Source organism: Corylus avellana, chromosome ca4 (genome assembly GCF_901000735.1).
Source record: "Corylus avellana chromosome ca4, CavTom2PMs-1.0".
NCBI lineage: Eukaryota > Viridiplantae > Streptophyta > Magnoliopsida > Fagales > Betulaceae > Corylus > Corylus avellana.
This window is the reverse complement of record NC_081544.1, coordinates 32,031,438-32,057,767: the sequence shown is the minus strand read 5'-3', so window position 1 is coordinate 32,057,767 and position 26,330 is coordinate 32,031,438. Positions and strand designations below refer to the sequence as shown.

At 36.2% G+C, this 26,330-nt stretch overlaps 4 protein-coding genes across 5 annotated transcripts; 1 reads left to right on the top strand and 3 right to left on the bottom strand.

Annotated features, from left to right (window-relative positions):
- Positions 1-122: 122 nt before the first annotated feature.
- LOC132180058 (uncharacterized) lies at positions 123-3,761 on the bottom strand. Its single transcript, XM_059592902.1, has 7 exons — positions 3,622-3,761; positions 2,278-2,434; positions 1,806-1,868; positions 1,653-1,700; positions 1,487-1,540; positions 513-588; positions 123-407 (listed from the first exon to the last, which is right to left on the bottom strand). Exons 2-7 carry the CDS (start codon positions 2,422-2,424, stop codon positions 268-270), a joined length of 528 nt encoding a protein of 175 aa, XP_059448885.1. The 5' UTR covers positions 2,425-2,434; positions 3,622-3,761; the 3' UTR covers positions 123-267.
- Positions 3,762-9,022: 5,261 nt separating this feature from the next.
- LOC132178997 (casparian strip membrane protein 1-like) lies at positions 9,023-10,252 on the top strand. The gene is made up of 3 exons (XM_059591602.1): positions 9,023-9,580; positions 9,725-9,848; positions 10,003-10,252. The coding sequence occupies exons 1-3, from the start codon at positions 9,342-9,344 to the stop codon at positions 10,219-10,221; spliced, it is 582 nt and encodes a 193-aa protein (XP_059447585.1). The 5' UTR covers positions 9,023-9,341; the 3' UTR covers positions 10,222-10,252.
- Positions 10,253-10,374: 122 nt separating this feature from the next.
- On the bottom strand, positions 10,375-11,321 carry LOC132178998 (photosynthetic NDH subunit of lumenal location 2, chloroplastic). Its single transcript, XM_059591604.1, has 2 exons — positions 10,810-11,321; positions 10,375-10,667 (listed from the first exon to the last, which is right to left on the bottom strand). Exons 1-2 carry the CDS (start codon positions 11,287-11,289, stop codon positions 10,569-10,571), a joined length of 579 nt encoding a protein of 192 aa, XP_059447587.1. The 5' UTR covers positions 11,290-11,321; the 3' UTR covers positions 10,375-10,568.
- Positions 11,322-12,943: 1,622 nt separating this feature from the next.
- On the bottom strand, positions 12,944-24,703 carry LOC132177246 (protein SHORT ROOT IN SALT MEDIUM 1). 2 transcript variants are annotated; one of them, XM_059589495.1, is made up of 21 exons: positions 24,609-24,703; positions 24,321-24,433; positions 23,612-23,815; positions 22,647-22,937; positions 22,391-22,488; positions 21,463-22,137; positions 21,312-21,357; positions 20,501-20,593; positions 20,364-20,419; positions 19,846-19,957; positions 18,474-18,685; positions 18,328-18,391; positions 16,847-17,020; positions 16,215-16,245; positions 14,822-15,987; positions 14,625-14,699; positions 14,380-14,454; positions 13,728-14,297; positions 13,572-13,613; positions 13,424-13,486; positions 12,944-13,282 (listed from the first exon to the last, which is right to left on the bottom strand). In XM_059589495.1, exons 2-21 carry the CDS (start codon positions 24,390-24,392, stop codon positions 13,193-13,195), a joined length of 4,209 nt encoding a protein of 1,402 aa, XP_059445478.1. In that variant the 5' UTR covers positions 24,393-24,433; positions 24,609-24,703; the 3' UTR covers positions 12,944-13,192. The 2 variants fall into 2 exon arrangements, with proteins under 2 accessions (XP_059445478.1, XP_059445479.1); XM_059589496.1 differs by having other exon boundaries at positions 24,614-24,703.
- Positions 24,704-26,330: the final 1,627 nt, after the last annotated feature.

Sequence of the window (26,330 nt, the reverse complement as noted above, 5' to 3'; positions counted from 1 at the left end):
CATTGGGCACTTTCTTGTCAATTTGGTTTGCCAATTCCCATCTCCTCCTTGTGATATCTATGAAATTGAGTTGGGGGAAAAAAGAAAAAAGGAATTGTAACTGGTGGTGTATGCCTTCTACGTACTCGAATATTTCGTTGGCTCGTTACAATTTACGCCAAAATTTGCAAAGTTTTGCTTATTGGGTTAAGCACCTTAAAAGGGGGCTGATCATCAGCTTCAAACTTTACATAAACATGTTCTGTTTTGAGTGTAGCACATAGACAGCTACTCATGGCAGCTCTGATGCTCCGAAGCAGTACTTTTATTGTTCCCACCACCATCGGAAGCAATATTGCTATTGTCGCCACCGTCTAATGTGCAGCTCTGGTCCTCTGAAGAAATTGTGATGTCGTTGCCGTCATCAACTGTTAAAAACAAAATGCAAAATGGGAGCTCAAACATGGTTCTTGCAAATACTAGGTGGATTTCAGTGGTTGTGCACTAGGACATAGATCATCTGTTGCACATACCTTCACCAGAATCACCACCATCATCTGCAGGAGCATAAGCTGAGCGCCTTGAACGAACTTGCTGGTGTGGCGTGGGCTGATGACCATAATAAAGACAAGAAAAAACAATGAAAAAGAAAGAGCATTGTTAGTACTGCAAATGGAATAATAAAATACACACACAAAAAAAAACAAAGGCATCCTTAGATGTATAGGCTTTGATATTAACTTTATGTTGCAGTGAATTAACTGGTTACTTTTTGTTTGTTTATTTTCTTCTTCTTTGTTACCCTTTTTGAGGGAGTTGACAACAAATATCGCAGGAGCAGAAGGTTGGTCACTGTTGAGGACAACATTGCTTGTCCCAGCCTTTATCAAAGTGAAACGCTTAGTGACATATTCAAGGGAAGTAATGCTATACATCACCCTCCCATCCCCCCAATACCTATGTTGCATGGTCTCTCCCAACCAAAAAATCAATGAACCAAATGTTATGGAAGACCACGCCACATAAACATAAGGGGAATGAGGGGAGGGGGGATATATAGCATTACTCATTCACAGGTGGCACCAACACAAACAAACCGACTGGTAGTTTAAATCATGAAAACTAGCAATAACAAAACTAACTGATAGAGCTTTAACTTCCCATATGAGCACATGGGCATAGATCATCCTTTTACCATACCCCCAAGTTGTCTGGAACCAGAGGTGGCAATTTCTTTGTCCAACCCATATGATCGACCCGTGTAGAAACGGTCTTTTTTCCAATTTTAAATGTCTTGGTTTATAGGTAGAATTATCAATGACATTAATCCTAAGCAGCTCCATATATACAATTTAAAACTGTAATAAACAAGACCATGCAATTGCTTCTTTTTTTTTCTTTTTTTTTTTTCTGCATAGCATGTAACGAATAAACTATAAAATTAATGTGTTGATGGTTTTGTCTAAAACATGAAGTAGAAAAACCAGACAGCCTTAACAGCAAATACCTGCAACTTTGGGCGGAGTGCTTCAAGGGGTCCTTTGGGCTTTTGTGCTCCTTGCTGTTCAACAAGTCAAAGAGGTGGGACAAGACATTAGGCATTTAAACTAGAAATCACGCAGTCAATATTAAAATTCAGAGTTATAGAGTTCTAAAGCAGTCAAAATGAGTACCTTTCCCAATGCCCAATCAGCAGAATCAAAAAAAGCACGTTCATGATCCTGGCATAAAATGACATTTATTTGTGGTGATTTTCACTTGGTAAAACTTGAACTGAATAAATGTCCTCAGAGAGATAGAAAGGATGAAAAAGAAAAAACATTCACCTTGGATATCAGTGGAGGCTTCCTAGGTAATAGTCCCCCATACTTCTTCTTGATAATTTCCTCCTGCAGAAGGCAGAATAGTAGACAATGATTCTACTGAATAAATCCATATGAGACACATGATGACCATGGACAATAACAAGAAATTCTAAAAAAAAAAACTTATTCTATCCATATAAACAGACATTTTATGCACACCACTTTACAATTCTTGGGAAGTAAACCACATTGCTTCTACTAATTTTATATTATTTTCTGGGTCTGTGGCTTGCGGAGAAACCAAGAACTGTTTCGAAAATTCGGCCAAAGAATTTCTTCAGGATTTCATGAGATACTTCAGTATAAATAGCAGAGCAGGAGGCCAGAAGTTTTTACAGGTCTTAGTCTTTATAGTCCACTATCCTTCCTATTTAAAAAGTCCTTATACTTACATGAACTAACCAAACTGTAAAACGAAGATGCAGCACTATACCTCCTGCTGGGGTGAAGGCATGGGATTCTCATCATTTTGATCCAAAGCTTTAGGGTCTTCCAAAGAACTGTCAACATCAATTTGATTGTTAAGAGTATTATCAGTAGGCTCCTGCTCCTTTACATCCTCAATATTTGTGCCTGACATTTTCTGCTTTCTGCATGGTTGACAACAGTGCTCATGAACAAATGATTTTACATCTTTCACAAATGAGAGACAAGGTTTTATACTTGTCAAGTGCAGGCTTTCGGTGCACTGTCCAAATAGAAGAGAGAGAATGCACAGCAATTACACTGCAGATGAAATGAGTCCATTCATGTTGCCAATAAATATAATAAAGTCGCAAACATGAGTGATATGTCAGCAAAATTAAACAGATACAGCCCTGTAATGCGCTATAAACATGAATTAGTTCATTAGTGTATGAAATCACAAAAATTACAGTAGTAACAACACATTATACAACTGTTCTTATAAACTCACTTGCATTTTTGCCATTTTTGCTTGCCCACTATGTCATCTCAGCATAGCATCCTCACAGAAACTAAACTCAGAACATGTTTTTTTGTACATTCTATACAGGGATTTTTGACACTTGAAGTATGATCCCTATTATCACCTTAAAAGGTATTTTATGGCTTAATTAATATAACCGAATTTATACAGGACACTCAAGAAGCAGACTTCCTCTTTATCCATCTAACTCTAAGATCTCAATCTCCTCAATATTTTACCCTTTCTAGTTGAATGTCAATACATTGCACTTATGATTGCTTCCATAAATGTTCTGACTACCAATTGCAACTGTTCCCTATCTCCGCCTGAAAATGTCAAATGTCATATTTATGCACTTTATTCTATAAGTTGGCTTATCCTAATCATCTTCCAATTGATTTATTACGATGGTTATTTATCATGTACACCCTGATCGGTTCCTAAACGAAACTTCAATAAATTGTCATAACCAATTCATGCACAAGTCAATTGAGTACGCAACTTATGTATGAGAGCACATAGATTCTTAATTGATCTGTGGAACTGGTCAGAGCTACCGTTAATGGTCCTTAATTAAGAAAAACGACTTGGGCAGTGAACAGAAGATTAATCATAAGAAATTACCAGGTAGTTTTCATGCATTCAAATCATTGCCCATTTCACGCAAAATCACAAATAAAAACCCAAACGAAAGAAGACCCAGATGAGCAAAGCTGATAATCTATAATGGGCTGCAAATTTCTTTGGATAACAATGAATTTCGATATTGATATTGACGAACACGAAGGTCGTTAAAGCATGGCAGTAGGAGAATAAAGAAAGGGGACAGAGATGAAGGTTGGTTCAAACCTGATCGGATCGACTGAGAAGCTGATGGAGAAATGGGGGCTCCTACCCGAATTCACCGTCCGATCAGAGTGAATCAGATTGGAGGCTACGCAGCACGCAGAAAATCTTTGAGCGTTGGGTAAGGGTGGTCATGACTCATGGGCTTGGAGATCGAGTGGGTTCTGTAATAGAGTATCGGCTTGAAGAGCTGGACCGGGCCTGTATTTCTAAGCTTCAGCCACGAATTATAACAACAAATAGGGAAGAGAAAACTTTTTATCATGACTATTATGAAAACATCATTTTTACAGCCTCCAATCAATAATTAATATATAAGTAAAAATATAAAAAGTGTACAAAAATGATTTGGACCAAAATACACTAAATTTTAGGGTGATAAAATCTCTAAAATGATTAACCTTTCACGTCTAGGTTTTAGTTTCGAATCCAAAAATAAGTTTTTAGGCATTAAAAAATGGTTTTGACGCATTAGAAATTGGTTTTGGGGCATTAGAAACGGGTGTTGGGGCATTAGAAACAGGTTTTGAGGTATTAAAAATAGCTTTTGGGGCATTAGAAACGGGTTTTGAGGCATTAGAAACGAGTTTTGTGACATTACATTAGAAACAGATTTTGAGGCATTACAAATAGATTTTGAGGTATTAGAAACGGGTTTTGAGGCAGGTCACGGCAGCCGGGGTTTGAGGCATTCACTGACGGCCAGACCCACTATGGCGTGGGTCTTGTTGGTTACGGGTTTTTTTTTTCTCTGATTTAGTGTGATTGTTCTCACTTTTATTTTTTGCATTTCTCTTAAATTAATGATGTGTCACATAGTAATTGAAGGCTAAAAAATGAATGTTATCAGGATAGACCTGATAGTAGGGGCTCTTAATAGGGAAAACTTCACTTTAGACCCCTGAACTATTGCGTGTTTTGAGAAGACTATCTTAAATTTCAAAAACTCTCAATTTAACTTCTAAAACTTTTAATTTGATTCAATTGACTATCCTCCGTCAGATTTTAAACATTAAAAGTGACAAAATGACATTTATACCTCCGAGTTTTTCATAAAATTTCAAATTTACCCTTAATTTCAATTTATTTTATTTTTTGGTTAAAAAAAAAAACAAAATTGAAAGGTAATTTGGTCTTTTTATACATTTCCGTTAGAATTTAACGGCTAAAAGCCTAAAACTAATGGAGGGAGTAAAATGATTGAAACTAAATGTTCGTGGATGTAAATTGAGAGTTTTTTTAATTTTGAACGAGTTTTCTCAAAACACACGATAGTTCAAGAGTCTAAAGTGAAGTTTCTCTTAACAAATAAACACATGACCATCAATTATAGACACACACCACGCATCCCTTGGTTGACAAATGATACAAATCTCATCACTCATCTTCACTTTCCACAATGTTCGTCTTCGTTTTAATTTTTTTTTTTAAGTTTAAAAAACTCATTTTTTCGAATTTTGTAGTCTTTGATCTAGTCTTGTGTTAGTCAATTTTATCAAAAGATTAATTGCATTTAAAAAGAAAAAAAAATTGTGTTTTTACTTTTTATTAACTCTATTTTGAAATCATTATTTTTTTCGAGCGGCATACTTTGAAACTTTTAAACCAAATAGGCAGTTAATGTGATCCCTTCGAGTGCAAAATCCTTATTCTACCTAGCACTCTTGAAAATACTTTTTGTGGTTAGTTTTGGCAAGTAGAAAAATATGTTTTGCAAAATAAGGTATTGATTTTGAATCAAAATGATTTGATGATTTGAAGATGGAAGAAAGAGTTACAAATTACAAACACTTTTTTACGAAAATGCTTCTGAAGATAAGCTCGCTTTTCTATTTCATCATGGTGGAATTTGGTACCAATCACCAAAAAGCAGCCCTGGCCCATGTCATTCCCGCCCATAGCCCATACCCATATCCACTACTGCCATTCCCATTACGTCACCAATTAATGCCCATCTCCTCACCAATTAATTCTACACTTTTTCTTACCTAATTCTTTGTGGTCGGTTTGGGATCATCGAACCATTTAATTGACCAAAGGGATTGAAGGATTGAGGGTTTGGTCAAATTACAATTATTATTAAATTTGAGATAAATAATTAGTTAATTTTAATTTAATTATAATTTTAAAAGTCAACTTTATAATGTGGCGTTTAAAAGCTGTTCTTAAAAGGTCTTATATGCAACTGTGGAATCCGAATCCAAACCCATGACCCCTTGAAATACATAAAAATTTCTCTGACTTTCATCCCTGATGAAAGAGAGAGGAAAAGAGTTGCCTATTTGGTTCAACGCCTCAACCATGGTAGGTGTGCAGAGTGCAACTTTTCCACTCTCTACTAGCTATAGCTAGAACAACACACTTTTCCATTCTTCTTCTTCTTCTTCTTTTTCTTCTTCAGCCCACTTCCACAAATAGCCCACATGACAAACGCTTACAGAGACATGTCTATGGCCTATGGGGGATTTGATCTTGAAGTACAGGCCAGGTTGGTGTTTATCGTATTATTCATCCATGGTCTTACATGTGGAGGATGGGAGGTAATGCGCTGCAGCCAAGGATGACTTGCCGATATGCTTAAATATTTCTTATATCATCTTTGATACAGATATACATACATACATACATCTATGATGGTCCGGATTCTTTCTATATATTACAATTAATGGATCGGCAAGTTATCTTTGGCTACATGTTTATCTCCTATTCACATGCTAGATCTATGATTATGATGATCGATAGTGGCAATAGCAATGATCACTTCACATGCTGTGGAAGAGGTTTACTAGCGATTAGGAGATGTACAAATTATCGATGTTGCAGCTACCAAGTAAGTTCTCTCTTTACCATATTTCTCTCAATGATTTGGTCCAAGTGCATTGTTCTACAATATGTGCTTTTGCGAAGTGTCATTTACACGTGAAAATTCATGTGTCTTACTCTTATATATGTTTTTAGTTTCAATTCCATCTCTCTATCTACATTATCTTCCTTCCCTCTTTCCACTCACTATTCCCAACAAATCAAACTCCATTTGATAAGTGAAGATCTCATCATCTTTTTACCCATTTTCCCCTTATTCTTTGTTTTCATTTTAAAATGATCTTAGAGAGAGAGAGAGAGAGAGAGAGAGAAAGAAGAAGAAGAAGAGGGGGCTTTCTAGCTTGACACTAATGGAAGTTGGAGTTGATTGAGGGGGCTGGGTTTAATGCTTGAAGATCATGGCAGTTGGATATGGTGAATTTGGGTTTGTTACAATATATATATAGCATGGACATAAAGATCCTTATGACAATTAAGTACTCAATTTTTATTTCATTTAGGCTTCCATATCTCAAATTAGGATCTCTCTAGAATAGGAGAATATCCAGTTAGTTATAGTGGATGAGTATTTTTGTCATCTCAAAAAGTGAAAAGACAAAAATACCCTTCCACTGTAACTAACTGAATCTTCTTCAATTCATTTGAACTGAAGAAAATCCTGATATTCATATATTCCCATCGGCATAAGATACAAGTGACGGTGATGGGTGACTATGTTGTTTTTTTAGTACTTGATGAAGAAAATTCAACCAAATTGGCAAATTAAGCTCAAAGTTTGTGGAAGTAAATAAATTTTAGGGTAGCAAAAGTAACATTTTGCACGTTATATAGAAGCAAAACAAAGTGTTACCAAACCCAAGTGGGTAAACCTATGATTGTTTTAGGTGGCGAAATCCAAATCGTTGATTCCGAATGAATTGTCTAATTCTTTAAAATTGTAGACTTATATTATTCTGTAATTACCCTAAGTATTGCATGGAATGTAATACCTTATTTGAGCCATCATTTTAAATGAACGATTCAAAATGACTGAGCCATTCTTAAAAACTTAAAATAGTTGCAATCACATTTGGTGCAACCACCATTAAACTTGGGTCCGATTGTTAGTAGCGGCCACCTCAAAACCGATGAAACCACTAATCTTTGTTTTAGTTAATTTCTTGTTCGATTAGGATAAAATGTTTTGATGAAGGCTATTTTAAAATTGTAGGCCCGGCCGTAGAATTCATCGGAAAGTCACATTCGTTGGAAAGCAGTTGCATTGGCCCGCGTTATGCGCGTACCAGATACAACTTTGGTTAATTCGTACCCTTTTTCCATTACCTATTTTGTTAAAAAAAAAATTTCCCCCTTATTCTATACTCAATTCATCGTTATGCGAGAAGATCCTTTTCTTCTTTTAACTTTTCCATGCCAAACTCTGGTGGTGTCTGTAATTAATTATTTGAAAAAATTTTACAAAATTATTTTGAAATTATTAGTTGAAGTTTAAAAACTATCGAAGTTTTAATTTTTTGTAATGTTACCTCTATTAAGATTTTTTATTAAATATTTTAAAAATACCCATATTTTCTTAAATAAAAAATTGCAAAGATTCTGGTGCGAGTATTTTTGTAAATTTCGTTAAATTTTAACTAATGTCTAATCTTTGCAATTTTTTATTAAAAAATGCTAGAGCATTTACTCGTATTTTTTTTCCCCATTTTCTCCATACTTAAAAAATAAAAAAAATAAAAAGAAAAACCATTTGATCTACTTTCACGTAGATGAGTCCTGCAAATTTAATGGTATTAGGAAGCATTTAAAGGATACACTGAAAATGCTGTAAAGGGTTTCATGGATGAGAAAAAAAAAAAAAAAAACAGGTAGTATCCTGGGATAGTCTTGATTGGTTAATTGCTCATTCCAACCTACACATTTCACAACTTGACCTCGATCGCATGCAAAAAATGCGAGCATTTATACAGCTGACAGTTTTTTTATTTTTATTAATTAATTTAAGGGCATTGGACAGTCGTACCAAATATGTAAAGACCACTTGTTACTATTCATAGCATGCCTTACTAGAGTATAGGACGAGGGCCCATATAGATATAATATTTGAATTCTTTAGGGTTACACTTATCGGCAAAAGCTTGAGCCTTATCCAATTCGCGTGAAAGAAACGTATTGCATGGTGTTCCAAACATCAAAGCCTAGGACACTTATCATCAAGGGTGGTAGTTCAATGACTCAAGAAGATTTTTAAGCAGTCAAAGTATGTATTAGAACATGAGTTTGAATTTTTGCAATTGAGAATTTTCACATATATCTGATTAGTATTAGTTGCCTTAGATTCTCATTGACGCTTTGGTGGGGTTGGATTAGGTTATGGCTCAGTCAGACTTGAGGGAGCGCTTACGGTTCTCACCGTCTAGGCCCCTTTTGTGCGACTCTCAACGAGTAGGTGCTACTATAGTCACGCCCAGGTAGGATAGCTACAATTGGTCTCCCCAGCTTACTTACACTTTTTGAATTAAATAAAAAAAAAAAAAAGAAGCCCATATTTGTTTAAAATATCCACAAGATAAAGCAACAATGAGCAGGTAAATAGGGTTTTGGGATTATTGATATAATACAAAAGCTCCATCCTAAGTTTACGTATAGGTAAAATCAGGAACCCAATCACAGAATGAAATTTGGCCTGCTCACAGAAGCAAGACCCAGCCCACTTGAAGTTGCCCAACCTATCCCACTTTGATTGTTTCTAAGTGGTGGATTCTTTTAGAAACTCCAAACCTGCTTTCGTGGTATAAACTATATATATATAAAGGCATGCACGTCTCCCTTATATATATATATATATATAAGCTTTGCCAAACAGTAGTTTCAGCTGATCATAGCATCATCATCCGAAGAAAATGAAGGAAGGAGCACTTGAGGCTGCTGGTGATGAACCTCATTCCAAGCATTCAACCTCAACAGTACGAAGGGTGATGAATAGAAGAGGGCTGTCTATAATGGACTTCATTCTTCGACTTCTTGCAGCTGCTGGAACGCTAGCAAGTGCGGTGGCAATGGCTACAACCGACCAAACACTTCCATTTTTCACACAGTTTCTCCAATTTACTGCCCAGTACAACGATATTCCCACCTTCACGTAAGTAATTTAATTGTCACCATGCATGCATGATACGTACACTTCATAATTTTTTTTTCTTATAATAAATAAACCTGTTAGATATGTTTTGAGATCATCAAAGTTAACGTTACTCGAGTGGTGATCTATAATATTGATCAACAGGTTCTTTGTGATCGCGAATTCGATTGTATGTGCCTACCTTGGTCTTTCTCTTCCCTTATCTATCTTCCACATCATCAGGAGTGCGGCAAAAAATACTAGGATCATCTTGCTCATCTTTGACACGGTAATTATGATACTCAACTATTAATTAGCAAGTTAAGAACTATTTGTTAGAATATAAATTAAATGTTTAAATTTACCCATTCTTATTAGCTTAATTAAGCTTTTAGAATAAGTATATTTCTATTTGAAGTATAATATATTCAAATTTGGTTAAGGTAATGATGGCTCTTCTCACTGCTGGAGCTTCTGCAGCGGCAGCTATAGTCTACTTGGCACACAACGGCAATGCAAGTGCCAACTGGTCTTCATTTTGCCAACAATTCAATTCCTTCTGTGACCGCATTTCTGGATCTCTAATTGGCTCTTTTGGAGGAATACTCCTATTCATTCTCCTAATTATTACCTTAGCTGTAGCAATATCTCGACCCTCATGATCATCTATCATGACAGTTATATGCATATATACATATATATATAAGCATGCACAAGTTACATCTATGTATTATATAGGTGTTTGTTTGAGTCTTTTGATGTTTATAGAAGTGCTTTTTTCCAAATCTTCTAACATTTCCCTTCACATAACATGATTTAGGCCGTCATATAATTCCTTCAATCTGCATTTTACATGAAAAAGAAAGAAAAAAACAACAACAACAACAACAAATACTGCAAAGAGTTTAGCAGAAGTCATTGAAGATCTTTTAATCACCTTGTATTGGCCGCAAATCTTTGATTGTGAATTGCAGCCATGCTTCCATTAAAGCATGTAGAGAAATATACACTAAACAAATAATGCCACAAGATCATCTATTGATTTCAATGTCTTCTCGTAGTATAGATACGATTCATAGACTTTTGGCGTGCGAACATAATAGTCAAGCTGAAAAATAAATCAATATCATTTGTTAGAAATATATATGAACATTTTGTTTCAAAAGTAAATAAATATGTCCACCAAAATTAGTCTAACCAAATATAACGTTGAGAAGCAGAGTCAAATTTTCCAATGGGCTAGGCATTACCTCAAGCATGTTATCTACCAACTCGTTTGCGGTCTTAACATAATCGTTTCGGCGGCCTTCGGGCAACGTAGTGATGGCGTTTTTCAGATCCTGAGAAAGATAAGCCTGCTTCAGCCGAATGTAAAAAATGACATATCTCCAAGACATGGTCTCCAACATTTCCCTAATGCTATGCAGCCCCTCGGCAGTTTGCCTGATCCTCGCCACCGCGTCTTCCGGCGACAACCCGGGCTCAAAAAACCGCTCCCTTATGAATGAACGCGTGCCCCAATTCTGGGCCAGTGCTTGTGGGGTTCCTTGCAGACCTAGCGCCGCCATTGAAGTAGTGGCAAATAAAGTCGTCACAAATTGTCGTCGATGGGTCGACACATTTTCTTCCCCCGGAAACGAGGCTTCAGCTCTTGGGAGTGTGCTTCTTTTCCGACGGGGTTTGGTGAGTTGGGGTTGGAGGGGAGTGGTCGTGTGAGTGAAGCTGGACATGATGATGGCTCAAGGATAAATGTGAAGGAACTTCAAAGTCATAAGAAATTGTGGTGTTGTGGAGGATTTCTGGGCAGGTGTTATAGCTGACCGTGTTGCCCGTCAATCCAACATGGACCTTAGCTTCACGCCACGTGGTAGTTATCTTGTTTTGGTGGAGGCTGGGCAGAGCCCAACTAAGATTGAAACTCAGCTGGGCTTGTGGCCTTTGAGTGGGCTTACTACCAACGAAAAAAGAAAATAAAAGAAAAGATAGTCTTCAAAAATAACAAATGAAAACTAAACATGGTTTTTTCGTGTCAAGAAACTATAGGCTCGCGTCATTCATTTGATGTATCATCCTTTTTTTTTTTTTACCCGATCTGTTTTGGTGATTTATGGGCATTTTGTTTGGGTTGCCCTACTCTTTGTTGTTGTAATTTATTATTTCGTTCTTATGTATTAAAAAAAAAAAACTACACATGGTATGTGTGAATTTGCTTGATTGATAAAGCTTGGGATTCTCCTGCCCCAAATTATATCATGTAAGAAGTTTGATGGACTCATTGTAATATTGTAAAAAGTAAAGATTATGCCGGCTAGCAACAATAATTGAAATTACTTTTAACAGGTGGATCCTTAAAAAAAAGTAAAGATGATATATTGTTTGTTGGTTTATCCTTATTTTAATTTTGAACAATCAAATTCATAACAATTTAATTGGTTGTGAACTGCTATCCTATTAAATTTTTTCTAAATTTGTCATATTTAATCTTATATTCACATGTTTACCTCGTGATCACATAAACTAAAAGAAGAGTATATGATCATGTGATAATGTAATAAATACATATTTTTTATTTTTTATTTTTCTTCGTCTCATAGATTATGGTGCAATACAATTAACCTTTTTTTTTTTTGTCATTATAAGATTGAATCTCCGGATCCAAATCCGGAATTTAGAACAGACGAACCAGCAGTAACAATTTGAGGTCCTTGTGCACCACATGGCCATGTTGATGTGTATGAAAGATTTGAACTGAGACATGTCAACAGGTGGCAGTGGATGAGCATGGTCCAGAGCCCAAGGATACAAGCTAATTATGATCATTCTTCAAATGTTCTCGCATATTATAAGGCCCCGAATTTGACCCGTCCTTTTCCCTGAGCCAACTATGCCGGACCACCACAGACGAAAACAAAAATTATCCTCGGATTCACAAACGCCACCAGAGCCCCCATCAAGTCAAAGATACACAATCCTTCACAACTGAAGTTACGGATTCCAGACATGGATGCAGTAATGGTTGGTGTAGTAGAAGTAGCGGGAAGTGATGAGAGCTTTCAGAAAAGTAATGGGGTAGAGAACATGGAGAGGGCTTTGAATGTTGTTAAAAAGCAAGCATTAAGGACACTACTCGAGCTTGGCTTTCATTATATAACTATTATCTTTTTCATTGTTATTAACAAAACTGGTTGCCTATTAGCTAATTTTCTCTTTTCAGCCACTTTTGATATGTTTAATTAGTTCTAAATTCAAGTTCATTTAGAGACTTGCTTTGGCGGCCGAAATTTCTCATCAATCGCCAACTCTAGTTAGATAGATCAAACAAGGCAGATAAATATGCAAGACAACTAGCAAAATGGGAAAAGCTAAGGATAGAAGCAGCTGACATCATTCGGAAACGCTGCTCATCTGGCAAATTTGCGAATCTTTCTCATTATCATCGGAAAACGGTACAAAAAAAAGAAAAAAAGAAGTGCTTTTTGCATTTTGGGAGACACTATAAACAAACACAGGAACGGTCTAATTACGGAAACCAAAACCCAAGTATCCATCCCCTTTCAAGACCATAATATAGCAATCTCATACTGAAGTTTATTTTTAAGAAAAATGAGGAAAATTCCGAAGACCTTTCCTATCTCATATGCCAGACATTTGCACCAGCTTATTGTAGAGAATGCGGTCATCCCTACCCGTGTTGCTCTCTAACAACGCACTTTGCACAAGTTCCTGATGTCAGATAAACGTTAGCTACCAAACCATCAAGAGCAAGATATCGAAACAATAAAAAAAGGAATACATAGCACACTCCCAAAAAAAAAAAAAAAAGGGTGGTGATGATAACAGTAATTGAATTATACAGATTCTCACCTTGACATCCCTATGCGAAAGGAACTTCCCCAAGTTGTGGATGATCAACCTCATATCTTCAACCTGGAACACAAGAGACACTCCTTACCCTACTAATCATAACATCACATACCAAATAAAATAAAATAAAACATGAACAAATACAAACCCTAATGTAGCCAACTCGATTACGGTCAAAAAACCGGAAAGCCTGTTTCAGATTCAAAACTTAACATTAATAAAATGATGATGAGAGAATGCAACTAAAATGCTAAAATAGAAATCAGGAAATAATAAAAGCAGCTAAAAGTTCCCAAAAGCATACCTGCAATAGTTCTTTATCAACAGCAACCTCCTTGACAGCAGAGTTTGCTTTCTTTCCAGTATCCACCTCTGTGTCTCTCTTTTCACACATATCCCCATCAGACTTGGGCTTTGTCTCTGCAGCTTTCGAATTCTCCTTAGAAGATTCTTCTGCTTCTTCTTTTTCCAGTCCTGCCACTTTTCCAGGCTCAGCTTTCACATCGGTCTTCCTCTCTTCTTCGTTATTCTCATTAGATGAGCCATGTTGCATACTTGACTCCATTTCTTCGTATTCTTCAGGATCTTCCTCTGGGTCCTCCTCTGGGTCTTCCTCCGGATCTTCATCACCATCTGTTTCTTCTCCCATATTCACCTCATCAACATGATCAACAGATTTATCCTCCTTGGCCTTAATTTTGTCATCATCTGGTTGGGCTGCACTCAATGTTTCAGACTTAATAGAATCTTTCGGAGGGAGCTCATTAGTCTTCTGTCGCTTCGCTGATGATTTTTTGTCCCTTTCCTTCTCATGGATTTCATCCCGTTGTCTCTTACGTTGATTTCTTTCCGTGATAAATTTCACACGTAATGTCTGCATAAAAAGGCATGTAAATGAAGATGCCTCAGTGAAGGGGTCAAGTTGCGTGCAAATTGATAGAATGTCTAAAACCAACCTGGAGAAATGTTAAAAGACGACAACCCATCTGATACTGAAGCATTTCATACAGTAATTCAGCAAATAATGACAACTGCAAGAAAGGCAAAACACAGTTAGGAAGGATCAAAAAAGCTATAATCTTGTTCCAAGGTTTACATCAAACTAGGTTATGAAAACCAAACACTCAGAACTACAGTTCTAAAGGTACGATGTACAGATAAAGTACACATAAAGATAAATGGATAAAGCAGGAGAATAAACCTCAAAAGTTGATTCTTCAATGTCCTTGTCACTATAATCCAAAAGTGAATCCAGTGAAAGAGACAATGAGCGAAGCTGTAATAGGAGATCCAAAATTAGACAAGGGTACGTAAAAGGAGTCTTAAATTAGGTGAACATGTAGAACATATCTTATTAACATGTAGTATTCAATACTGTATAGGCTATCATCAACTTACTTTGGAAGCCTTGCTCCATTTCGTTTGTAAAATCAATCCCGGGTGCCGAGGAGGTTCTTCAGACTTCCTCTTTTCTTTCAATTCTTTATTTGATTTGCTTCTAGACTCGTCCTTTCCATAGTTGTCTTTTTTCTCTTTCTCATCTTTAGATTTTTCTCCATCTTTTGATTTTCCCCTCTTGCCACTATGATTATCATTCTGAGATGCTTTCTGCTTGTCAGCCTCAATCTCCACTTTACTCCCTGAGCCACTTTTCTCGCCTGTTCTTTTTTCATCCTTCTTATCATCCTTGTCAGTCTTTATTTCCACATTACTTGGATCAACCACATCGTCTTGCTTCTCAGGGGCAAGTGTTTTGGAGTTGGTCTTAGGAACTGTTTTCTTTTCTGATCTTTTGATCTCACTGTCCTGGTTCTCTGCACCTGCTGCTTGCCTCTCCGCATTTTCTGTCTCATTTACTGCCAGAGCTGCCTTTGCCCCATCCGCATCAACGTCAATCTTACTGTCAGCAACCCCATCACTGGATTTCAAACTAGCAACCTTTCTTTTAGCTACCCTCTTAATGATTTTTTTCTTCACAGTTGTTTTCACACCGGTACCTTGCACAACTGCAGCACTGCTTGGATCTGAATTATCCTTTGGTTTATCTTCAGTAGCTTCATTCTGAGCAGTTTTTCTCACTGGAACCTTTTTTATCACCCTTTTTCTTACAAAAGTTTTAACCCCAGAAAGAGCAACTGAAGATGCATCCTGTAGACCAGGAATCTGTGAGTCTGCATTCTTCTCTCCATTATCCTTCTCATCCAGCTTGTCCTTTTGTTTGCTGGCACTATTGCCATCTGCCTTATCAACAACCTTCTGTTTGACAATCTTTTTTATAATCTTCTTCTTCCCAGACGTCACATTGCCACCTGTCTCTGCACCAGCAGATTCTCCCTGCTCCTTCTTCTCCACAGTTTTGTTTTGCTCACCTATTTCTGTCCCACCTTTTTGCTCGAGTCCTTTGTCATTTGCATCAACCTTTTCTTCAGCCATGATCACTTTCACTTCATTTCCATCTTTCTCCTTTTTGTTAGCATCTTCTGATTGTCCAGAGGATGCAGACTCTTTCTTTTTTTCTGATTTTCCAACCTTTTTGACATCTCTTGAGGAATCTTTTTCTTTATCTAAATTATTTCCCAAAAAGAAAAAAGTATACATATATCAATTTGATCATGGATGACAATCATAAGAAAAAAGGAAGAATATGCACAACAAAAAGTTTTTTTTTTTTTTTGATAAAGTAATATGTAATATCAAATGCGCAGAGGGCGCAACCCAAGTATACAGGATGTATACAAAGTAACCCCTACTGTTTAGAAAATGAACTACAAAGCTAAAAAGTACAAGTTACCTTTCATCCCATCTTTCTTCTCTCTGGACCTCTGAAAGAATATATCATTATATTAGAGAGAATAAATCACCAAGGGAGCGGGGGAAGAACGAAGCAAAAATGCTATTACAAATTAAAACCTCCCCAAAAAAACAAGGCATGATTGCCAAAAATTGAACACTATTGTAGCTATAAATAGAGCCACCATGGAGAATAATAGACAACCCCATGCAATTAGTTTTAAGAATTTGATGGGAGGAGTTCGATGACGTGCCAGAAATATTTCAACAAACCCACTTTGGGTTCACAAGTCCATATCATGCAAGCCAAATATCAATTTCTTTTGATGGTGATTGATACATCTCCATGCAATACTCTACACTTCACTATTTTTTTTTTTTTTTCAAAACTTTGTTTATAACATATAAAACAATTTCAAGCATAATGCTCAAAGTGCATGACTGAACGGTTTCGCAAGGTGTAATTTGATCTGCACTCAACCTAAGAACATCTGCATGTCCATCCATATGTTGACATATTTTTGAATTTCTGTCTCTACATTTGTTTGAACTAGATTTTTTTTTTTTTGCACAAAAAACCTTAGCATAAGTGAAACTGATGAAACCAATGTTCCAAACAAAATAACTGCAGACCTCTTTTTCTAACGAAAGTTGCCTCTCTCTCTCTGCAACAGCCCTCTTATGAGCAAGCCACTGGTCCCTCCATGCATCCAATGAAGGGAGACATTCAGACAAATCTGGAACAAACAATACGGTAACCTCCCTGTGGCTAAACAGTCCATCTTTGCCAATTCTGTCATAGTGTATCTACAAATGCCAAGAAGAATTGAAAATTAGCTCACTGAATGCAGGAAGCATGTGCAAGTAACCAAATATATAAAACTCTAAATACAGCCCAAAAACATGAGAAGAGTCCATGAACAGAATATATTGCTGTTTGTCTCATCTGCATCATACAAAAAAAGGGAGCATATTTTTCTTCTTTGCTCTTCAGGAACAAAGAAGAGACCTAAATCGTGAACTTGTGGAGTAAAATATTATGTACTGACTTAGCCAAGCACTTAGATGCCATGTTTATGGAAAATGTCTGTAGTTGTATGTATGGCAGATAAAAAGTCAGAACATGAAAAAATAGAAACTACTCAGAAATTGCTGAGTACTCTAAAACTGTCAAGGAATTTCCCATACCTATGTAAGCTATAGTACCAATGAAAAACACCAAGTCACCCTCTACAATCTAGAAGGAATCCAAACTTGTAAGAATGCCCGACCTCTACAACTCATCAGATAAAGCAGATGAATCACAAATTATGACCCCTTCACAAATTATGCCCTGTTGAGTAATCTTGCCATTTTCCAGTGACCAAAATTGCTGTTGTAACAAATTAAAATTTTGGATGGCAAACATGTAGAGAAATGGAAGGAAAAAAATATATATAAACAATCACACAAGGACACACAAATTTATGCGGTTCACAAAATGGCTTACACCCACAGGTTCCGACAAATTTCACTAACAAAATATCCTCAGAGAATTTTCTAGTATCCCAATTCTCTAAGTATGCTATAACCAAGCTTATTCTAACACAACGTCTCTCATTGTCAAAGTATTATGTGGAATATCCATATATAGCCAAAGTTTCCAAGCAATGGAAGGAAAGACTTCGACTTCCTTGTGAAGAAAACGGCCTTTAGCCGAAATAAAAGGCTGTAGAAAAAATGTCTTTAAAAAGCTGCATCCAAGTTGGCTTGGTGAACGGATAAAATCCATGTATTAAGTGAACTAGCTGCATTGGTTAAAGACATAAGAATTTGGGTGGCAAGAAAATAGGTGGGCGCCAACATAAAGGAGCATTAAATGGACAATGGGGGTGGCAAGCAAACGGGTCCATAGAAAGTGGATGAAATTCAAACCAAGAGTAACAGTTACCTTTATAAACACGCATGATTTTATTTTTCTTTCTTTTTCTTTTTCTTTGCTCTTTTTTTATAAGTCAAAAGCATAATGAAATAAGCTACAGAAGTAATGACAAGTAGATTCACTGCCATTCAAAGAATCCGAAGTAACAGAAGAGGTATTAATAAATGTAACAATCATCATAAGCACATAATACCTCAAGAAAACGATTCCAATGTGAGCAGTTCTGCAAATCAAGTTGAGTAACATCTTTCGCATATCTACAGAGTAACAATCAATTCAGTTCAGTAGAAAAAAGTACTACTCAATATTCCTCTATAACAAATAATAGACAGCACAAACCTAATGGCTGTCCGAATTAAAGAGGTATCATCAACTGACGGGTCACCACCATCAGCAGAATTCCATGGACCACCAATTGGCATCAAAGACTGGTCCTTTTTCAGCACAGCAAACCTGAGGATATTGCAAATATGGGGTATGCGATCAACATAACTTTTTTCAGATGACAGCTCCTCCAAAGCATTCTTGCTAAGTCCACTCATCAAGATCATCTGAACCAAGGAGAAAAAGAACCCTTACTCAAGCAGAATTTTTTTGATACAATTCAATACCCAAAAGCAGCTTTAAAATAATAAAATGATATTGCACATAAATGATAGATCCATCAGGATAAAACAAATAAATTAGAAAACTTTCCAATACAGAGAGAGAGGTGACACCAATCCTTGGCCATAAAAATCACAATAAAGCAGCATCAGCAAGAAGTCCAAAAGGACCAAAAAGATAATATTGTCCTCTGCAGAGAGGCAACTGGTGTGCAACACACAAGTCGGATCATATTACAGTGGGGTAGGACTCTATATATCATTAGTAGATTGCAAAATTCGACTCTTATATGTGTGTGTATGTATATATATATATATATATAAAATTAGATTGCATAGTTGGAGTTTAGAATGTGATATGGTAAAGTCAAACCTCAACTTCAGAGAACTAACATTTCAACTTGTCCTATGACAAAGTCAACCTCATGGCCTCATTCCTCTTCCTATGAGCTCTCCACTTCAATAGATTTCGAAAATGTGAACTTAATGTGAGCCATGTCAACATACAATATTTGTCCAGTGAGTTTCACGTAGAATGTCATCTAAACGCATGCTCAAAGTTTTTATCCACGCACGATTTTTTCTTCTTTTATCTAAGCATGAGAGCTTCACATGTATTCACTTCAAACTTTTTTATGTAAAGCTCTTGTTTTGAATCTTATGTTTTACAGCTGGGAAAATGTCCTTGTACTTCATTTAAAATCTTTGCAGAAGAGGGAGAATCATGAAGCCTGTGTGAGAAAGCCCATTATGATTTTTTTTTCTCAAGGTAAATTTATCACATGGAAAACCATGTTTTAAAATATTTAATCATAAAGCACCAATCACTCAGTTTTCTTATGATCTAAATGCGCAATTGTTTTAGTTATCCAGCAAGTAGCAAAAAATTCCAAAATGCCAAAGAACATTAAAACAACCAGTTTATATAGGGTTAGAACTTGCTCATACAATGTAATAACGAAAACACAAGGTCTAAGCTTCTGTGATCTGTATTTGCTAATTTCAAAAGCAGGGCAGAATCTCAGAAGCACCAATTAAATAATGTGTTCACTCCATCACGATGCATAATGGTATACTTTGATGATATAAAATATAAAATGACCTACCTTTGCATTCCAAATTGTATTTCCACATTTTACACGTTCTTCAGCCAAAAGCTCGGCAGATGGCTCTTTCAGCTCATTTGTCCTCTCTTCGTCAACAAAATCATGCTCAAAACTGCTCCACTCAAAAAATTATTAAACAATTACACCTTAACTCCTTATCTTTCCATTCTTGAAAAAAATAAGTACATAACGACTATCCTTTTCAGTTTGAAGAAGTACATGTTAAAAAAAGAAATAGGGCATTACAAATCACCAAACCAGTTGGAATTCAAATGCTTGTTCTGAGATCCAGACTTTGTTGCCTTTTCATTTCTTTTCTTTCTTTCTTTTTTTCTTTTGGGGCCAGCAACTTGACCAAACTTTTAGAAGAACAAGTCATAGATTCTTTCACAAAAACTTTTAAAAACTACAAAAACTGTTGCTTGCACCAAAAAAATTGAAGGTATAAATGCATATCCTGGATAAGCATAAGACAAACTTTGGAAAACAAGTCAAGTAACAGCATCAAAGAGACACACCTGACGGGGGTATGGATGGAAAGCTTAAGGCTCTCCTTTGGCCAGTTCACAACAGCCTAAAACAATTAAAATGCCACCCTGAGGCAATTATTCAACCATCTAAACTTGAAATAGGAAAATAAATAATAAAGACTGACCTTGGAAAATTCTGGGGACACAAAGAGTCTAGGAAATCTCTTATCTATCGACAAAAAATCCCTCTCTAGATCAACCAAACTGGATGAGTAAACCTGCAAGTGGACAGCACTGATTACTAAAAGCAGTGAAATCTAAGCACATCAGGTTGCAGAAAAAAAATTCAATCATGCACCAAAATATATAGTCCATAATAAATGAAAGAATCTCATATATTTTGTCTCCTGTCGCTAAATCATTCACTTCTCTTCCATAAACAGGTAAACATCCACCATCAGCCATGAACAAAATAAATCATACACACAAGTTTACTAGATTCAAACTAAGGTCAAGGCCATAAATCGTAGAAAAGCTAAAGGTAGGCATTGGTATCTCCATAAAAAGCACCTGTGAGATCAATCTGATGTACCAAACAGAAGGCCAAGATATTGGAGAAGGAAGAGATGTTCGAAGCATGGGGAGCAGCCAAGGAAATAGACGGGAAAGAGCAAAATGAAAACCCCAGATGCAAACATTCCCAACCAGATCCAAAGGACCAACAGGAGGAAATATAGAAGAAAAATACCCCCAAACTCTTGGGGTACTAGACATGATCAAGGCCGTGCAAACCTAAATTAGTAAAAACTGATACCCAAAGCCAAAGACAAAAAAGCAATACGAAAGGAGTAAGGCACAACTAGAGCAATAATAGGAAGAAACAAGACTGAATCATATGAAGCCCTGAACTCCACATCCACGAGGAAAAACAGCAGATCCTTGAAGACAATATTCTCATTATCATTAAATTTCCTAAGCTCTTTACATGTTTTTTACCTTGCAGACATATTCTCTCCGTTTTTCTTTAACAGGTGAATGAAGCCTTCAGCATAAGAGAACACCAAGTTAGTTACAAGGGCTGCAAGATACACAAGCGGCTATATATTCAGAACTAGAGCAGGACGCAAAATAAAACATCAAGATCCACCTATGCAGAGCATCATAACGTGGGGAATCCCGTCGCAAAGGTTTCCCCTCCTTCGCCAAAGAGGAAGCAGGTCGGTCCCGAGAGAATCTTGGTGGAGATCGACCACGCCTAGCTTCAAGTCCACGTTTGCGCTCTCGATCTCTCTCCTTCTCCCGTCTTTCAACGATGCGTTCCCTTTCACGCTCTCTTTCTCTTTCTCGTTCTCGTTCGCGTTCCCGCTCTCGCTCCCATTCCTTCTCACTTTCTCTACCTCTCTCTCTCTCACGCAAACGTTCCCTACGCCGCTCCTCCTCCCTTAGCTCGAACTCCCGAAGATAAGCAGCCCTGTCATCCTTGCGATCGTCAACCCTTGAATGACTGCCACGTGACAACATGCTACCTTGATAATCCAATTCAAGGGGTGTGCCATGAATCCCTTTCCCCGAGGCATAGTCCCTACCAGGAGGCAGGCTCACACCATAACCAGGATTTGAAGAACTTTGTGCATACATGATATCATCCATATTTCTAAGGGGAGCTGCCCCTAATATTGATGGAGCTTGTTGCCCACTATATGAAGAAGCACTAAGCATTGATAAACTGCGAGGATCAGCATCCACTCTTCCTCCATAAGAGATAAGATCTTGGGTGGCGTGACGATTAGCAGTACCCCTTGCTGCAAGATAATCTGCTTGTCTGCCAGAAATGTGTTGCTACTCAGTGTTGTAAGGAATATATTGCAATCTAATATAACTTTGCATAGACGATACCATTGAGAGTAAACCCACTTCATTAAACAAAATTAAAGATGACCTTGGCCCTTCATTATAGGGAAAAGGATATAATTCATAAGTGATTATAGTTGCTATGAAAAGATGAAAAGCTACATCTATAAGTTACATTTATAAAATCATAAAGCCACCATCTATCAATGAAAAGCTAGAAGTACCTGGCACTCCCATCCAGAGAAGCAGGTTGCAGTGATTGAGATTTTAATAATTGTTCTTGTCGAAGCAATGCCTGATCAATGCGATCATACATATCGGTCTGTTGAATTAAATAACAAAAACCAAGATTATTATCATTATGAAAAAAGAAAATCACAAACAAAAACATAGCATATTTCATCATATGGAAAATACTACCAACAAAAAAGAAGAAGCAGAAACTAATAAAATTGTTGCAGAATGATGAAAATGGTGTACCTGATTTTGATGACTAAAACCAATAGAATCAGCATATCGTCCAGTTGGTTCACTTTGCAAGTCCCTCCCAACATAGGCACTCTGTCGGTCACCATATTGCCGTCTTTCTATTCCAGAATAATCTGGAACCTTCTCCGCATACAACTGATCACCTTTGTGACTATATCCATGGCCTGATGATGAGACATAGTCACTTGCTGCAAATTTAGGTGAATCTGTTATAGCCGAGGCATAGCCACCATGACCTTCTAAAGCTGATGGTCCAGCACCTTTCACATTCAATGCAGGAACCTATACAAAGAAAGCCTTTCATGTATTTATATGACACCAGATGCTTCACTCAAAAATTGAATAACTAATTAAAGCCAAGACTTGGATGAGTGAACCCCCCAAAGCTCACAAAGGATTATGACCAAGTTGGCAGGATGCATACACTCAAAGAGAATCTAACCTAATGTTATGTTCAAGCGATGATATTGGGTGTGTTTAGTAAAGAGTTTTGAGCGGGGAAAAGAGGAAGGAATTGATTGATGTGATATAAAGCAGAATGAAGTTTATAATACTTTGTGAGGGAAAAGCGAAGAATGTTGTTTGGTAATAGTTTTGAAAGGAGGTCGACTTTTTTTGTGAGAAGTGAAAATAAGGGGAGAGTTTATTGCCAAATGTAGGCATTATCTCCTTCCAAGAGTACTACCCCATATATAGTCAATTGTTCGGGGATCATAGTTAACAGGAGACAGGCACAGTAAGTAGAGAGGTCTCCAACTGACATTTTCCCGGATACAAAGAGACATATAGTCAATAGGAATGATATAGGGCATCAAGGTCACAAGACAGCTAATAAAACAAAGTATAAACTCTTTGGAAGCAGAAAAATAAGATTGACCAAGTTTTGTTGAGCAGATATAAGATAATGCATAAGTAACCAGAAAAGGAAAAGAACTTAAAAAATATAATCCACTGACCTGCTGAGCACCACTTAATGCAGCCGAGCCATACACAGAGCTATACTGGCCCCCATAGTGAGCTACAGCTTGAGGATGAGCTCTATACCCACCAACATCGGCTTCTTGAGAGCCACCTAACATTGAGGTATGTCGAGAAGCCAATGACTGTTGAGAGCCCCCGTCAGGGCCTCCAACAGAATTGCTGGAATACGAAGGCCCCAACTACAAAAATACAATAAAATAAGGACAAATGAGACCTCTACTCTAAAAGCAAGGCCACAACTCCCACATTTCAACACAAACCAGGGACACCAAACACGCACATGTGACACAACAACTCCTTGAAGTTTAGACATGAAAAAATATCTATATATAATTGCATTTGTCCACGAGGCAGTCAAAGAACAGCATTGTAATGGTTTCTTCAGTCAGAATGCATAATCTATTCGGTTCCAATTTCTCTTAGTTCCAGCATTAAAACAAGCAAAGATTCACTCTTTTTCAATAGTCCAAACCGGCACTGGCAGCACCATTATCGAATCAAAATAATTTATTTAACCAACCAAAATCAAATATCATAAAATGAGTGGCTGCGCATTCAATGAAATTGAAATAAAACCCAGCGAGAACAACACAAAAGATTTGCTCCGAGCACTGATAAAAATAAAGATTTGACTCTGACTAACACATTAAAAAAAAAAAAAAAAAAAAAAAAAAAAAAACTTACATTTGTGCCGTAAGCGGATTGCCCGGCGAACGATTTCTGCCCATAGGCATTGCTACCTCTAGAGGAGTACATGTTCTTTCACATATAAAGATATAAATTACCAATAGATTAATCTGCATTAAAAAACATATCACATAAACGATATTAGAGAAACAAAAGATCCGATTTTTCAAATAACATAATATCAAAGAAATCAAATTGAAGCTGTAGAGAATCTTTTGGTTAATTTTTAAATTTGTACTTTTGCGTTGAGATTCCAAAATTTGAGAGGTAAATTGAAGGAAATACCGTACGCAAAAAGAGAAAACGAAAGTTTTGTGCGGTCGAGCAGACGAAAACCCTAACACACTCAGAACGACGACTGCGAATGACAGAGGGATAAGAAATAAAGAAACCCCGAAATTCGTTTGCCTTAAGCGCAATATCACTCAGATTTCGCGGGTCAGACCGGGCTCAGTGGGCCTAACAAGAGTCAAAATTGGGATTGAATTTGACCTGTTTGGAAAATGATCCAGCTCAAATAGACTTCGCCGACTTGGGCCGAGGTGTTCCTCCTTGGTGCTGACCCGTATATCTCATTCCTAAATGCTTTATTTTTTATTTTTTATTTTTTAACATGTCACAGTAGAGAAAGGGCGACAGATTTAAACTAATGACTTTCATTTTACAAGACGTGATTCTCAGTTGATTGAGTTACTTTGAGGATGACCTTTAGGTTTCTAAAGGAGAATAGAGATTTCCTTTATCAATAAATAATAGGTGTCTCTTAATATGTGAGATATTATTTGAACACTTTTCTTAAATACGTTGGTAAAAAAAATGTCTTTTAACATGTTACTAAAAAGTATGTACGTATTTCTCACATGGTATAACATCCAATGCTTAGAAAACCTAAAGTTGCTCAAGTATTTAAAATAATAATAATAATAATAATAATAATAATAATAATAATAAATAAATAAATAAACCTATATTTAGGGACAAGAAGTAGCAATAGGGTAGCTTTTAGCTTCGCTATCAATTATTTTAACATAAACTACTTCTCTCCTCCCTCTTGAGAGATTATATTTGATGGAATTTTGAAACATGTATTTTATAAATAAATAATATTTTAATGGTATAAGAAAAAATAGAGAAAGCCATTATTAAGGTATATTTGAATATAAAATCAAAAGTAGTTTTGTTATAAAAATTTTAAAAAATAAAAATGAAACGGTTGTTGTGAGTGCTCTTAATTAGTACTCACCAAAATCCAAATTGTTAAACTCAGCAAATTCGTGACTTGTTCACTTATCAAAATAATAAAAATTTATTTATTTTTTTCTCATACTCTCATTCCACCCAACACATTCATGTTGGAACACGAAGGCAAGCCAAACCATTGATCACCATCGTTAGGAAAAGACAAATTTTAACAAATATAACCATTATGATAAGTCAAATATTTTTTTTAAAAAAAAATACCCGTTAGGTTAGGAAAATAAAATTTCTTAAAAATATATGATTGTTAAAATAAAAACAAATATTCAAAAATATAAATTTAGGAAAAGAATAAAGAAATATTTTAAAAATAATATTTAAATTAAAGAGTAAAAATGAATAGGTAAAATGATAATGCAGTTATAAATGCTTTAAACAAGTTTATAACTAAATAGATAAAAAAAAATAAAAAAAAAATAAAAAAAAAAATTGACTAATAAAATTTGGTGAGTGCCTTAATTAAGAATCATGTCATGGGGGTTTACGTTTTTAATTATTAAAATACATAATATCGTGCACGACAGGCTACATGTAGTTTTCTTTTTCGATCGCTTTCGTGCACTAACTCCTATTTATTCCGTTGAAAGCCCTCACATTAGTTTTTTTTTTTTTTTTTTTCTCTAAATATATGGAATTAAATGAAGTTTTACTTACTTATCAAATAGAGTTAGGCTCGCGCACTGTAACCATGTAAGCCTAGCATTTGTAGATATGTTAGAATCTAATAAAACCTTAATATTTTGCCTATTA